Source organism: Hyperolius riggenbachi, chromosome 3 (genome assembly GCF_040937935.1).
Source record: "Hyperolius riggenbachi isolate aHypRig1 chromosome 3, aHypRig1.pri, whole genome shotgun sequence".
NCBI classification, from domain to species: domain Eukaryota; kingdom Metazoa; phylum Chordata; class Amphibia; order Anura; family Hyperoliidae; genus Hyperolius; species Hyperolius riggenbachi.
In genome coordinates, this window is record NC_090648.1 from 494,796,336 (window position 1) to 494,811,491 (window position 15,156).

Genomic DNA, 15,156 nt, shown 5'->3' on the forward strand with positions numbered 1-15,156 from the left:
TCTGATAGGGCGCAGGATTTGGGGGTGGAGATGTGGGGCGCTGCTGGCCTGGATATGTGTGCGAGGAGAGATGGATGACGACTTACTACTTAAAGGCTGCTTATGCTGTGTAGTCACTGTCTGTCCACAGGCTGCTCACGGCGTGTAGTCTGTCCGCGGGCTGCTCACGCCGTGTAGTCTGTCCGCGGGCTGCTCACGCCGTGTAGTCTGTCCGCGGGCTGCTCACGCCGTGTAGTCTGTCCGCGGGCTGCTCACGCCGTGTAGTCTGTCCGCGGGCTGCTCACGCCGTGTAGTCTGTCCGCGGGCTGCTCACGCCGTGTAGTCTGTCTTCATTCTGAGTAGTCACTGTCTGTCTGCAGGCTGCTTATATCGTGTAGTCACTGTCTGTCTGCAGGCTGCTTATATCGTGTAGTCACTGTCTGTCTGCAGGCTGTTCATGCTGTGTAGTCACTGTCTGTCTGCAGGCTGTTCATGCTGTGTAGTCACTGTCTGTCTGCAGGCTGTTCATGCTGCGTAGACTGTCTTCATTCTGAGTAGTCACTGTCTGTCTGCAGGCTGCTTATATCGTGTAGTCACTGTCTGTCTGCAGGCTGTTCATGCTGTGTAGTCACTGTCTGTCTGCAGGCTGTTCATGCTGTGTAGTCACTGTCTGTCTGCAGGCTGTTCATGCTGTGTAGTCACTGTCTGTCTGCAGGCTGTTCATGCTGTGTAGACTGTCTTCATTCTGAGTAGTCACTGTCTGTCTGCAGGCTGCTTATATCGTGTAGTCACTGTCTGTCTGCAGGCTGTTCATGCTGTGTAGTCACTGTCTGTCTGCAGGCTGTTCATGCTGTGTAGTCACTGTCTGTCTGCAGGCTGTTCATGCTGTGTAGTCACTGTCTGTCTGCAGGCTGTTCATGCTGTGTAGACTGTCTTCATTCTGAGTAGTCACTGTCTGTCTGCAGGCTGCTTATATCGTGTAGTCGCTGTCTGCAGGCTGTTCATGCTGTGTAGACTGTCTGTCTTCATGCTGTGCAGTCACTGACTGTCAGTCTGTCCGCAGGCTCCTCATGCACCACATCAGAGACTGTTTGCCGGAGCTGAAAACCAGGATAAACGTTTTGGCAGCTCAGTACCAGTCACTGCTGAACAGTTACGGTGAGCCAGTGGAGGACAAGAGCGCCACCTTGCTGCAGCTCATCACAAAGTTTGCCACAGAATATTGCAACACAATTGAAGGGACGGCGAAACACATAGAAACGTCCGAGCTGTGAGTACCTGTCATCACTTCTCCTGTGTGTTATGACTGCATGCTGCTGGGCTACATTTTATTCATGTATCTTCATGTCTGTTCTGGCCAGAAACCTCTCCTCTTCCTCCTCTATGGCTGCATCTTATGGGGGATCATGAGCCTTATTCACTGTCTCCAGAAGTTTCCCAGAATCCTCTGCACTAATCATGAACCAATCCTGGGCCACCTTAAATGTATCCATAAATCTAGCGATGTATGGCCAGATCGACCAAGAGACAGACGTCTCGAATCAGCCTTGTATGACTCCACCTCCGTCGCTGTCCCCCCCCCCAAAATGTTAACGTAGGCCCCTTAGTCCCGTGCATTATAATCTCTCACCTGTCCAGCCACGCAAGGGTCTTATCTCTCCTTTTTTCCCACATTCACGTCCCACGTGGCAGCCACACATAGTATATGGCCTGTTTGTGATGTCACTGTGGCAGCCACGTGGGATGCGGTTGTGGAAGAAGAAGCAGCAGCCGGACACTTGCGTCGGCCGGACAGGTGTGAGATTTGAATGCGTGGGGAGGGGGCATCTAACATTTGGGGGGTATATAGGCTGGGAGATCCGTCACGTGTGTCACTCGTCCCAATACTGCATGACATTACTGCCACTCCCCCGATCACCCACGACGGCCTGAGATATTTACCAGCATGCCTGACCCATACGTTAAACTGACGTCAGCTGAATCGGCGATCGGACATGCTTGTCGTGGCACGGGCTTTCATCCGATTTAATAAATTTATTGAAATTAGATGGTCGATTGGCCCGCAAAATCGCTGAAGGGTGACATTGTAACTTTCTGCCCTCTTTGTTGGCATCACAGTGGCAATTGTGATGGAGGGAGGGGCCTCGAAGGAATCGGTTTCTTACACTTCCTGTAAACAAAACAAACAAAAAAATCAAAAATTGTTTTTTTGGCTGGTATTTGGATTGCTGACACTTCACCCATCATCACACTTCACTCTTTGCATGTGACTACGCCCAAAATTCTTTCTGGATGTGGGAGCTGTGCTAGCAAATGACAGCCGCTAGCTGGCACTGGATCAGCAGTCATGGGGGGCTCTGTTGTTGTGCGATGGCTTTCATGTCCTCGGTCGGTGTTAGTGTACGTTTATCGCGCTGATCCTTGTTCTCACCTATCCCCCGTGTTTCAGTCTCTTCTGACGTTTTCTCCACAGGTGCGGCGGCGCGCGGATCTGCTACATCTTCCATGAGACGTTCGGGCGGACGCTGGAGTCTGTGGATCCGCTGGGCGGTCTCACCACAATAGATGTCCTCACAGCCATCAGAAACGCTACGGTACGTTCGCTACAATCTCACACACGAGACATCTGTGAGCCCTATTACCCCCCCCCCCCCTCGCATAGCGACAGAAGGCAGCCTAGCGACGAGTCTGTGCTACCTCTGTCCTGCAATGTCACCCGGGAAAGACATCGGTGCGCTTTTAGTCTTTGAATTGGTTTGATGCACAGAATGTTTGCACTATGCTCATTGCAGGGCTAGAGTGAGGACACATACAAATTCTGAGGAGCCTGTATGAGTTGTATGTAACTATGCAGGAGAATGTATTTTTTTGTAACTAGGACCCCGGCTTTTAACACTGCTGCAGGGATGGCAGTGCTTCCTGCATGATTGATTTGCATGTGAGTGTGTGAAGGGTTAACTGACTTTGCGGTTTTGATGGCCACACCTCCCTTTAGCGCCTCCCTTTTAACTTATATAAATGTCGTGATTCTATGTTTTTTGTGTTTTTTTTTTTTCTTTGAAACCAAGGGCTGTTTCACACTGCAGCGGTGTGACGCATTCAACATTTTTAAAATCTAATGCATCAAAAGGGTCCATTCACATCGCTCCGCTGGAACAGATCCGTTCGCCCCGTTTCGCTGAACGGACCACAAGTTTAGGGAGGAAATGATTGTTCCACATCGATGAATTTGTTGCATTGACCATGTACATTTGCGTTGCTTTAAGAGGAATTGTCACGAGAATCTTAAAATTTAAAACACATACAAGTAAAAAGTACATTTCTTCCAGAGTGAAATGAGCCATAGATTACTTCACTCCCATGTTGCTGTCACTTATAGTAAGTAGTAGAAATCTGACATTGCCGACAGGTTTTGGGCTAGTCCATCTCTTCATGGGGGATTCTCAGTATGGCCTTTATTCTTTATAAAGACACTCCCTGAAAAAGATTTATACAAAGATGCTGGCCAGCCTCCCTGCTCGCTGCTCACTTTTTTGGCAGTTGGGCAGAGCAACTGCCATTCACTAAGTGCTTTTAAAAATAAAGAAAACCCTGAGAATCCCCCCATGAGAAGATGGGCTAGCCCAAAATCTGTCGGTAATGTCAGATTTCTACTACTTACTGTAAGTGACAGCAAAATAGGAGAAAAATAATTTATGGCTCATTTTACTCCGGAAGAAATGTACTTCTTATTTGTATGTTTCCATGTATTTTAAATTTTAAGATTTTCGCAACAGAGCTCCTTTAAAGAGGAACTGTAACGCCAAAACGGCCCCTGGGGGGTACTCACCTCGGGTGGGGGAAGCCTCAGGATCCTAATGAGGCTTCCCACGCCGTCCTGCGTCCCTCGGGGGTCTCGCTGTAGCCCTCCGTGCAGTCCGGGCAGCGGTGACGTCATTATTTACCTTCCTGGCTCCTGCGCAGGCGCTCTGATGCCTCTCGGCGCCGAAGTAGGCGGAAATACCCGATCGCCGTCGGGTCTGCTCTACTGCGCAGGCGCAAGTTTCCGGCGCCTGCGCAGTAGAGCGGACCCGACGGAGATCGGGTATTTCCGTCTATTTCCGTGCCGAAAGTCGCCACAGCGCCCCCGCTGGAGCCAGCAAAGGTAAATATTGAACTGACAGTCGGCACAGTCGCCGGCTGTTCGGAGGGCTGCGGCGAGACCCCCGTGGGACAGAGGACGGCGTGGGAAGCCTCATTAGGATCCGGAGGCTTCCCCCACCCGAGGTGAGTACCCCCCAGGGGAGGTTTTTGTTGTTACAGAGTCTCTTTAAAGAGGAACTCCAATGAAAATAATGTAATAAAAAAGTGCTTAATTTTTACAATAATTATGTATAAATGATTTAGTCAGTGTTTGCCCATTGTAAAAGCTTTCCTCTCCCTGATTTACGTTCTGACATTTATCACGTGATTACATTATTACTGCTGGCAGGTGATGTCAGTGGAAGTAGCTGCTGCATGCTTTTTTGGCAGTTGGAAACCATTGTAAACAGCTATTTCCCACAATGCAAGAGGTTCACAGACAGAAAACTGCCAGGACCATGATCCTCAGTGTCTTGTGGGAGGGGTTTCACCACAATATCAGTCCTACAGCGCCCCCTGATGGTCTGTTTGTGAAAAGGAATAGATTTCTCATGTAAAAGGGGGTATCGGCTACTGATCGGGATGAAGTTCACTTCTTGGTTATGGTTTCTCTTTAAAGTAAAATCCTGTTTTGTTTCAGGGTCCGCGGCCGGCTCTGTTTGTCCCAGAGGTGTCTTTTGAGCTACTGGTAAAGCGACAAGTGAAACGATTGGAGGAGCCGAGTCTGCGATGTGTGGAGCTGGTGCACGAGGAGATGCAGAGGATCATCCAGCACTGCAGTAACTACAGCACACAGGTGACTACACGTTCTATAGAAACATTGTATACATCATATACAGCACACAGGTGACTACACGTTCCATAGAAACATTGTATACATCATATACAGCACACAGGTGACTACACGTTCCATAGAAACATTGTATACGTCATATACAGCACACAGGTGACTACACATTCCATAGAAACATTGTATACATCATATACAGCACACAGGTGATTACACATTCCATAGAAACATTGTATACATCATATACAGCACACAGGTGACTACACCTTCCATAGAAACATTGTATACATCATATACAGCACACAGGTGACTACACCTTCCATAGAAACATAGTATACGTCATATACAGCACACAGGTGACTACACCTTCCATAGAAACACTGTATACATCATATACAGCACACAGGTGACTACGCGTTCCATAGAAACACTGTATACATCATATACAGCACACAGGTGACTACACGTTCCATAGAAACACTGTATACATCATATACAGCACACAGGTGACTACGCGTTCCATAGAAACACTGTATACATCATATACAGCACACAGGTGACTACGCGTTCCATAGAAACACTGTATACATCATATACAGCACACAGGTGACTACACGTTCCATAGAAACACTGTATACATCATATACAGCACACAGGTGACTACACGTTCCATAGAAACACTGTATACATCATATACAGCACACAGGTGACTACACGTTCCATAGAAACACTGTATACATCATATACAGCACACAGGTGACTACACGTTCCATAGAAACACTGTATACATCATATACAGCACACAGGTGACTACACGTTCCATAGAAACACTGTATACATCATATACAGCACACAGGTGACTACACGTTCCATAGAAACACTGTATACATCATATACAGCACACAGGTGACTACACGTTCCATAGAAACACTGTATACATCATATACAGCACACAGGTGACTACACGTTCCATAGAAACATTGTATACATCATATACAGCACACAGGTGACTACACGTTCCATAGAAACATTGTATACATCCTATACAGCACACAGGTGACTACGCGTTCCATAGAAACACTGTATACATCATATACAGCACACAGGTGACTACACGTTCCATAGAAACATTGTATACATCATATACAGCACACAGGTAACTACGCGTTTTATAGAAACACTGTATACATCATGTACAGCACACAGCTGACTACGCGTTCCATAGAAACATTTTATACATCATGTACAGCACACAGCTGACTACGCGTTCCATAGAAACATTGTATACATCCTATACAGCACACAGGTGACTACACGTTCCATAGAAACATTGTATACATCATATACAGCACACAGGTGACTACACGTTCTATAGAAACACTGTATACATCCTATACAGCACACAGGTGACTACACGTTCCATAGAAACATTGTATACATCCTATACAGCACACAGGTGACTACGCTTTCCATAGAAACACTGTATACATCATATACAGCACACAGGTGACTATGCGTTCCATAGAAACATTGTATACGTCATATACAGCACACAGGTGACTATGCGTTCCATAGAAACACTGTATACATTATACAGCACACAGGTGTCCATGCGTTCCATAGAAACACTGTATACATCATATACAGCACACAGGTGACTACGCATTCCATAGAAACATTGTATACATCATATACAGCACACTGGTGTCCATGCGTTCCATAGAAACACTGTATACATCATATACAGCACACAGGTGACTACGCATTCCATAGAAACATTGTATACATCATGTACAGCACACAGGTGACTACGCGTTCCATAGAAACATTGTATACATCATATACAGCACACAGGTGACTACGCGTTCCATAGAAACATTGTATACATCATATACAGCACACAGGTGACTACACATTCCATAGAAACATTGTATACATCATATACAGCACACAGGTGACTACACGTTCCATAGAAACATTGTATACATCATATACAGCACACAGGTGACTACACGTTCTATAGAAACATTGTATACATCATATACAGCACACAGGTGACTACGCGTTCCATAGAAACACTGTATACATCATATACAGCACACAGGTGACTACACGTTCCATAGAAACATTGTATACATCATATACAGCACACAGGTGACTACACGGTCCATAGAAACATTGTATACATCATATACAGCACACAGGTGACTACGCGTTCCATAGAAACACTGTATACATCATATACAGCACACAGGTGACTACACGTTCCATAGAAACATTGTATACATCATATACAGCACACAGGTAACTACGCGTTTTATAGAAACACTGTATACATCATATACAGCACACAGGTGACTACGCGTTCCATAAAAACATTGTATACATCATGTACAGCACACAGCTGACTACGCGTTCCATAGAAACATTGTATACATCATGTACAGCACACAGCTGACTACGCGTTCCATAGAAACATTGTATACATCATATACAGCACACAGGTGACTACACGTTCTATAGAAACACTGTATACATCCTATACAGCACACAGGTGACTACACGTTCCATAGAAACATTGTATACATCATATACAGCACACAGGTGACTACACGTTCTATAGAAACACTGTATACATCCTATACAGCACACAGGTGACTACACGTTCCATAGAAACATTGTATACATCATATACAGCACACAGGTGACTACGCTTTCCATAGAAACACTGTATACATCATATACAGCACACAGGTGACTACACGTTCTATAGAAACACTGTATACATCCTATACAGCACACAGGTGACTACGCGTTCCATAGAAACATTATATACATCATATACAGCACACAGGTGACTACGCGTTCCATAGAAACATTGTATACATCATATACAGCACACAGGTGACTTTGCGTTCCATAGAAACATTGTATACATCATGTACAGCACACAGGTGACTACGCGTTCCATAGAAACATTGTATACATCATATACAGCACACAGGTGACTACGCGTTCCATAGAAACATTGTATACATCATATACAGCACACAGGTGACTACGCGTTCTATAGAAACATTATATACATCATATACAGCACACAGGTGACTACACGTTCCATAGAAACATTGTATACATCATATACAGCACACTGGTGTCCATGCGTTCCATAGAAACATTGTATACATCATATACAGCACACAGGTGACTACGCGTTCTATAGAAACATTATATACATCATATACAGCACACAGGTGACTACGCATTCCATAGAAACATTGTATACATTATGTACAGCACACAGGTGACTACGCGTTCCATAGAAACATTGTATTCATCATATACAGCACACAGGTGACTACGCGTTCCATAGAAACATTGTATACATTATGTACAGCACACAGGTGACTACGCGTTCCATAGAAACATTGTATTCATCATATACAGCACACAGGTGACTACGCGTTCCATAGAAATATTGTATACATCATATACAGCACACAGGTGACTACACGTTCCATAGAAACATTGTATTCATCATATACAGCACACAGGTGACTACGCGTTCCATAGAAATATTGTATACATCATATACAGCACACAGGTGACTACGTGTTCCATAGCAACTAAGTATAGATCATATACAGCACAGCTGACTACGCGCTTTATAGAAACACTGTATACATCATGTACAGCACACAGCTGATTACGCGTTCCATAGAAACATTGTATACATCATATACAGCACACAGGTGACTACGCTTTCCATAGAAACACTGTATACACCATATACAGCACACAGGTGACTACGTGTTCCATAGCAACTATGTATAGATCATATACAGCACAGCTGACTACGCGTTTTATAGAAACAGACCCTGCCAAAGGCTTACAATCTAAATAATAATATACAGCACAAAGGTCACTTTGCCTTTTATAGAAACACTGTATACATCATATACAGCACACAGGTCACACTGCATTGTATTATTACATTCTATTTCTAGATCGCTAACCTATTACCCAACATTAAACAAAGGTACACACAATAGTGATTTAACAATAGTGCGCAGATGGAATGTAGAGATAAATATAGCAAACGAGTCATTGATTCCATATGGTGGTGGTGAAGAGCACACTGGAAAGAGGGCCCTGACAAATAGGCTTACAATCTGAGGGGGAGGGGATGTCCAAGGGCGGTTAAGTAATAAGGAACGTATGAGTTTTTCTAGTGAAATGCTTTATATGTCATATACAGCAGACTGCAGGGCTAGTGGCGACTTGTGCAGCACTCCCCTGTATGTTGTGCCAGCCACAGCTGCTGTTTTCTGTAGTGCAGTGGCTCTGTGGCTGCCTCCCTCACACCTTCACATACATGCACCACTGGCTCTAGCTGAACACTAGGTGGTGCTCATGTGCAAGCACCGTTAGTGAATGGGAGCTGTGATTGGCTGTCAGGTTAAGCGAGATACCGCACAGTACTGCACCATACAAGACCTCTGCCCACATGTGCCAGGGTTTCTGCTCTGTATAGGAGGAGCACCTTGATGCTATAAATCATGTGCAGTATAACCTGTATGAACTATTCTTCCCCCGCAGGAGCTGCTGCGTTTCCCCAAGCTGCACGACGCCATCGTGGAGGTGGTGACTTCACTGCTGCGCCGCCGCCTTCCAGTGACCAATGAGATGGTGAGACGCTGCGAACGTTCCTTACAGCCGTCCCTTACATTTTATATTCCGGTTTCTGCAACTTCCTCAATGGTGGTGATACTCAATAAACATCATTTCCTGCGCACACACACTCTGTTAAAGGACCACTATCGCTAAAATCGTAAAATTTAAAGTACATGTAAACCTATACAAATAAGAAATACATTTTTTTCCAGAGTAAAATGTGCTATAAATTACTTTTCTTGTATGTGTGTTTGACTTACAGTAGGTAGTAGAAATCTGACAGAACAGACAGGTTTTAGACCAGCTCATCTCCTCATAGGGGATTCTCTGTGTTTTCTTTACTTTCAAAAGAACTTAGTAAAAGGCAGTTGTCCTGTCCAACTGCGAAAAAAGTGTGCAGCAAGCAGGGAGGCTGGCCAGCATATTTGTACAAATCCTTTTCAGTGAGTGCCTTTATAAAGAATAAAGGCCATGCTGAGAATTCCCCATGAGGAAATGAGCTGGTCCACAACCTATTGGTTCTGTCAGATGTCTACTACCTACTGAGACAGCAACAAAGGAGAAAAGTCATTTATGGCTCATTTTACTCTGGAAGAAACTTACTACTTATATGTCTGTGTTTACATTTATTTTAAATTTTACACTTTTTCCCGATAGTACTCCTTTAAAGAGAACTCGAGGAGGAATTTTTAAATCCTAATAGGACCCAGAGGCATGTCACGTGCACAATGACATGCTGCTTTATCTTTCAATAGCCACTGCCAGTCCCCCATGAGCTCTGCTGTCCCCTCTGAAAATAGGCTAATGACAATCTGCTTGTCGCTAGGCGCTCTGTTTACATGAGGCTTGTTACTCCGCCTCCTCCGCATTGCAGCCTCTATTACAGGCTCCCCCTGTCGCGCCCCGCCTCTGCTAGCTTCCTCCAATCCGAAGCCAAGCCGTGACCCAGGTAGTATACCAGCAGATGAAAGGGCTGCGACTAACTTGGTCACAATCATCCTGTCTTTTGAGCACAAAAGGGGAAGCAGACTGTTTACTGCTGTGAGTGGGAACAAAGCTCCACAAGAGGTCCCTGCACCAGGGATGCAGCAGGTTTTTGTCCTCTAAGCCTAGGTGCGTCTTATGGCATGAAAAATACAGTATATTGTATTCCTGGCATTGATAATTGTACATTTGTCCTCGGAAATGAATGCAATTCCATTGCGTGTAGAGTTAGAGAAACTCCAGTGAAAGTAATGTAATAAAAAAAGGGCTTTATTTTTACAATAATTATGTATAAATGATTTAGTCAGTGTTAGCCCATTGTAAATTCTTTTAACCATTTCAGCCCGCGGGGATTGTTCATCTTATGCATCTGAGCAATTTTCACCTCCCATTCATTCGCTAACAACTTCATCACTACTTATCACAATCTATTGATCTATATCTTGTTTTTTCCGCCACTAATTAGGCTTTCTTTGGGTGGTACATTTTGCTAAGAATTATTTTTTTTATAAATGCATTTTAACAGGAATATTAAGAGAAAAATTGAAGAAAAATTCATTATTTCTCAATTTTCGTCCATTATAGCTTTAAAATAATACATGCTACCATAATTAAAACCTATGTATTTTATTTGCCCGTTTGTCTCGGTTATTATACCATTTAAATTTTCTCCCTATCACAATGTATGGCGCCAATATTTTATTTGGAAATAAAGGTGTATTTTTTCAGTTTTGTGTCCATCACTATTTACAAGCTTATAATTTAAAAAATGTTTGTAGTATACGCCCTTCACATACAGATTTAAAAAGTTCAGACCCTTAGGTAACTATTTGTTTTTGTTTCATTTTTTTATTGTAATTTTTTTTTCCATTAAAAATTTTGTTTGGGTAAGTTTTTGGTGTTGGGAAATAAACAGTTAATTTTTATTGTTATAATGTGTGTAAATTGAGTTGAAAAATGTATGTAGATGTAGTTTTACTATTTGGCCACAAGATGGCCACCGAGTTTTTAATTTTTTTTCCTTGTGCTTCTCGCTAACCGGAAGCACAAGGAGGACGGGGAAATTTTTTTTTTTTATTAGAAAAGCTGCAGTGTCTGATAAGACTGTCTGTCTTTCTGCAGGGGACACGGATCGGTGAACGGGAACCATGTTCCCGTTCACTGATCTCTCGGTTACCAGGGACAGCACGGGCACATGGGGGTGCGATCGCGCACGGAAGAGCGCCACTGCACCAGAGCAGCCGCCTGGACGTGAGGATCACGTCCGGGCGGCTGAAATCGTTAAATCCCTGATTTACATTCTGACATTTATTACATGGTGACATTTTTCCTGCTGGCAGGTGATGTAGCTGCTGTTTGTTTTTTGGGTATTTGGAAACAGCTGTAAACAGCAGCAATTTCCCACAATGCAACAAGGGTCACAGACAGGAAACTGTTAGTACCATGGCCCTCAGAGTTTCTTGTGGGAGGGGTTTCACCACAATATCAGCCATACAGCGCCCCCCTGATGGTCTGTTTGTGAAAATGAATAGATTCTAATGTAAAAGGGGGTATCAGCTACTGAATGGGATGAAGGTCAATTCTTGGTCATGGTTTCTCTTTAAGCCCTGTTTACACTTAATCAGTTGCTCTCAGTTGTAACTGAAAGAAAACTCCTTTTCAAAGTAATGCCCATGTTTTCCTATGGCACCTTTCACACTTAAAGTGAACCCGAGACGAAGCACCCTCATGTATTTTACCATATATATTAATGGGGACATTAGAGAAAACACCTACCCTGCTCTCCGTTTCATTTTTAACTGTTCAGCTTGCTTCTAATCAGCCCAGATAAAATCCCCAACTGAGTATTCAGTCTGGCTTTGCTCAGGAATATTTATAGCTGAGTCTGTGATCTCTGGTGTCTTTTCAAGCCCAAGCCTGCCCCCTTGTGGCTCTGCTCAGGAATCATCATAGCTGAGTCATTATAGCAAAGCCAGACTGAATGCTCAGTCAGGGATTTTATCTGCCTGATTAGAAGCAAGCTGAGCAGTGAGGGATGAAACTGAAAAAAGGTAGGTGTTTTCTCTAATGTTCCCACTGATCTATATGGTAAAATACATGAGGGTGCTTCGTCTCTGGTTCACTTTAACGCGTTTTAACTGAAATCTTCTTCCCAATGCACTGCTATGGAAAAAACGCGTATTAACGCATACCAACTGATTAAGTGTAAATGGGGCCTAAATCACAAGACGGAAGTGATCTCCTCTCTGGTGTTTTTGCTGTGTGTAAACGTCTCATTCCCTCTATACAGGTCCACAATTTGGTGGCTATCGAACTGGCTTACATCAATACTAAACACCCGGACTTTGCTGATGCCTGCGGCCTGATGAACAACAACATAGAGGTCAGTACCAGCTCCCGAGTCTTCCAGCCTGCAATATATAATGAGCCATGTGATTATTTATAATGATCTGTATATTATATAAAATTAGCTTTTTTATTTTATTATTTTTTCATAAGTGTGTGTATGTATGTGTGTACACCGCATTCCAAATTATTGTGCAAGTTGCATTTAAAGGACCATTATTGCGAAAATCATAAAATTTAAAATAAATTTATGCAAATAAGTAGTGGCTTTCTTCCAGAGTAAAATGATCCATAAATTACCTTTTTCCTATGTTGCTGTCACTTACAGTAAGTAGTAGAAATCTGACAGAAATCCTCATAAATAAATGAGAATGATCTATGTATAAGTGTACGGTATATGCATGCATGTATGTATGTATGTATGTACGTACACACGCACACACCTAAGCCCGTTTAAAAACAGGCTCTAGGTAGTATTACCTTGCCACCGCTGCCAGTCACACACAGCCGCCCTGCTCCCTGGCCCATCCTCCTGTCTCAACGGTTGGCTGTACTGCGCACATGCGCAGTACAAAAAAACACGGACAAACTGTAAATTTGTTAAAAGCAAACAGTTTCACTTACCTGGGGCTTCCCGAAGCCCCCAGCAGCCGTCCTGTGCCCACGCCGGTCCTGCCCGAGCTTCCGTTCTCCCGCGGGAGCTACTTTCGTACGCCGACTTGCAACTGCGCCTGCGCTCCCCGGGCAATGCGATGCTTTCTTCGCGTTCCCGCCCGCTATAGCTGCTCTAGAGGGTGGAAACGCAAAGAAAGCGCTGCATTGCCCGGGGTGCGCAGGCGCAGTTGCCGTTGACGTGTAAGTCGGCGGTAATAAAAGTAGCTTGCGCGGGAGAACGGAGGCTCGGGCAGGACCGGCGAGGGCACAGGGCGGCTGCTGGGGGCTTCGGGAAGCCCTAGGTAAGTGAAACTGTTTGCTTTTAACAAATTTACAGTTCCGCTTTAAGTAAAAACTTGCCAGGGATGTGAATAATTATGGGCAGCACTGTGCGTATAGATATATAATTTTATTTGTGAGCCGTATGATCCTATATAAGCCTGACCTGTATCTTCTGCCTACAGACTAGGAATAGAATGGCCAGAGATGGGTCTCGATCTACAGATAAGGTGAGGACGATTGAGTGATACCGCGTATTTAATATGACAGGCTGGAAAATCTCCTTTGCTGTGTATTTCTGTCCTTCATAGCATAGCTTTCTCTCCACGCTTTATTCTTCCTGGAATATGGTGATAAAAGATCTGCAGCACTCAGACTATAGGTATTTTTGTTTGGGGGGAGTTGAGGAAGGTTTGGTAAGCTGCTGGAGGCATGTGGCGTGTTGGTCACATGGGTGGCCAGGGGGTGTGGCTGCACTCCACAGCTTGGCATTGCAGGTAGGATAGTACGGCTGCATTATGGGCTGCAAGCCTGTAATGATGGCACAGATACACAGTGGTATTAATGGCCTATTTTTAGTTCTTGTATTATTTTTTGACGTTTTGGGATTGGTCGGCCTTTAACCCTCTACAGCAGGGATGTGGAACTCCACTCCTGAAGGGCCAAGGTCCTCAAACATTTTTGGCACATCTCAAATTAATAGATATTACTGAATCAGGAAAGATGTGGTTCATCAAACACACAATTCTCCATTTCTCAGTCCATCCTAAACACCGGCATGGATCTGGCCCTCCAGGACTGGAGTTTGACACCTGAGCTTTACAGCCTAGTGTGACTTGTGATCTGATAAATCCTCTTCTGCTTCTTTCTCTCTAGTCCTCTAAGCCTCCAGGTTCTCTGGCTCCGGCCTCCATGGAGGCCTCTTCTTCTTCCTCTGCTGAGACTGATGGCAAGGTGTGTGCCCAGGCTGACATCTCTATGTGACCCCTGGCAAAGACTGACATTGCACTGTGCATGACTCCTTCCTCCCCGAATGCTGCAGCTGTCTACACTATGCATGGCTCCTCCCCCTGACAATGCAGCTGTCTGCACTGCATGGCTCCTCCACCCCGATGCTGAAAATATGTATGCTGTGCATGGCTCCTCCCCCGATGTTGCAGCTGTGCTTGGCTCCCCACCACAGCTGTCTGCACATGGCTCCTCCCCCCTGCAGCTGTCTGCACTGCATGGCTCCTCCGCCCCGATGCTGAAAATATGTATGCTGTGCATGGCTCCTTCCCCGATGTTGCAGCTGTGCTTGGCTCCCCACCTCGCATGACTTAGGCTGC

General features: G+C 44.6%; 1 protein-coding gene across 3 annotated transcripts in view; it reads left to right on the plus strand.

Annotated features, from left to right (window-relative positions):
- The window catches only part of DNM1L (dynamin 1 like), a 64,968-nt gene that overhangs the window by 39,658 nt on the left and 10,154 nt on the right, over positions 1-15,156 (plus strand). For 2 of the 3 annotated variants that reach the window (XM_068278253.1, XM_068278255.1), the window contains exons 9-15: positions 1,043-1,249; positions 2,453-2,573; positions 4,742-4,897; positions 9,491-9,580; positions 12,840-12,932; positions 14,014-14,058; positions 14,705-14,782. In XM_068278253.1, the coding sequence (XP_068134354.1) occupies positions 1,043-1,249; positions 2,453-2,573; positions 4,742-4,897; positions 9,491-9,580; positions 12,840-12,932; positions 14,014-14,058; positions 14,705-14,782 (790 nt within the window). The remainder of the gene's footprint in view (positions 1-1,042; positions 1,250-2,452; positions 2,574-4,741; positions 4,898-9,490; positions 9,581-12,839; positions 12,933-14,013; positions 14,059-14,704; positions 14,783-15,156) is intronic. The other variant, XM_068278254.1, reaches the window with a different exon arrangement.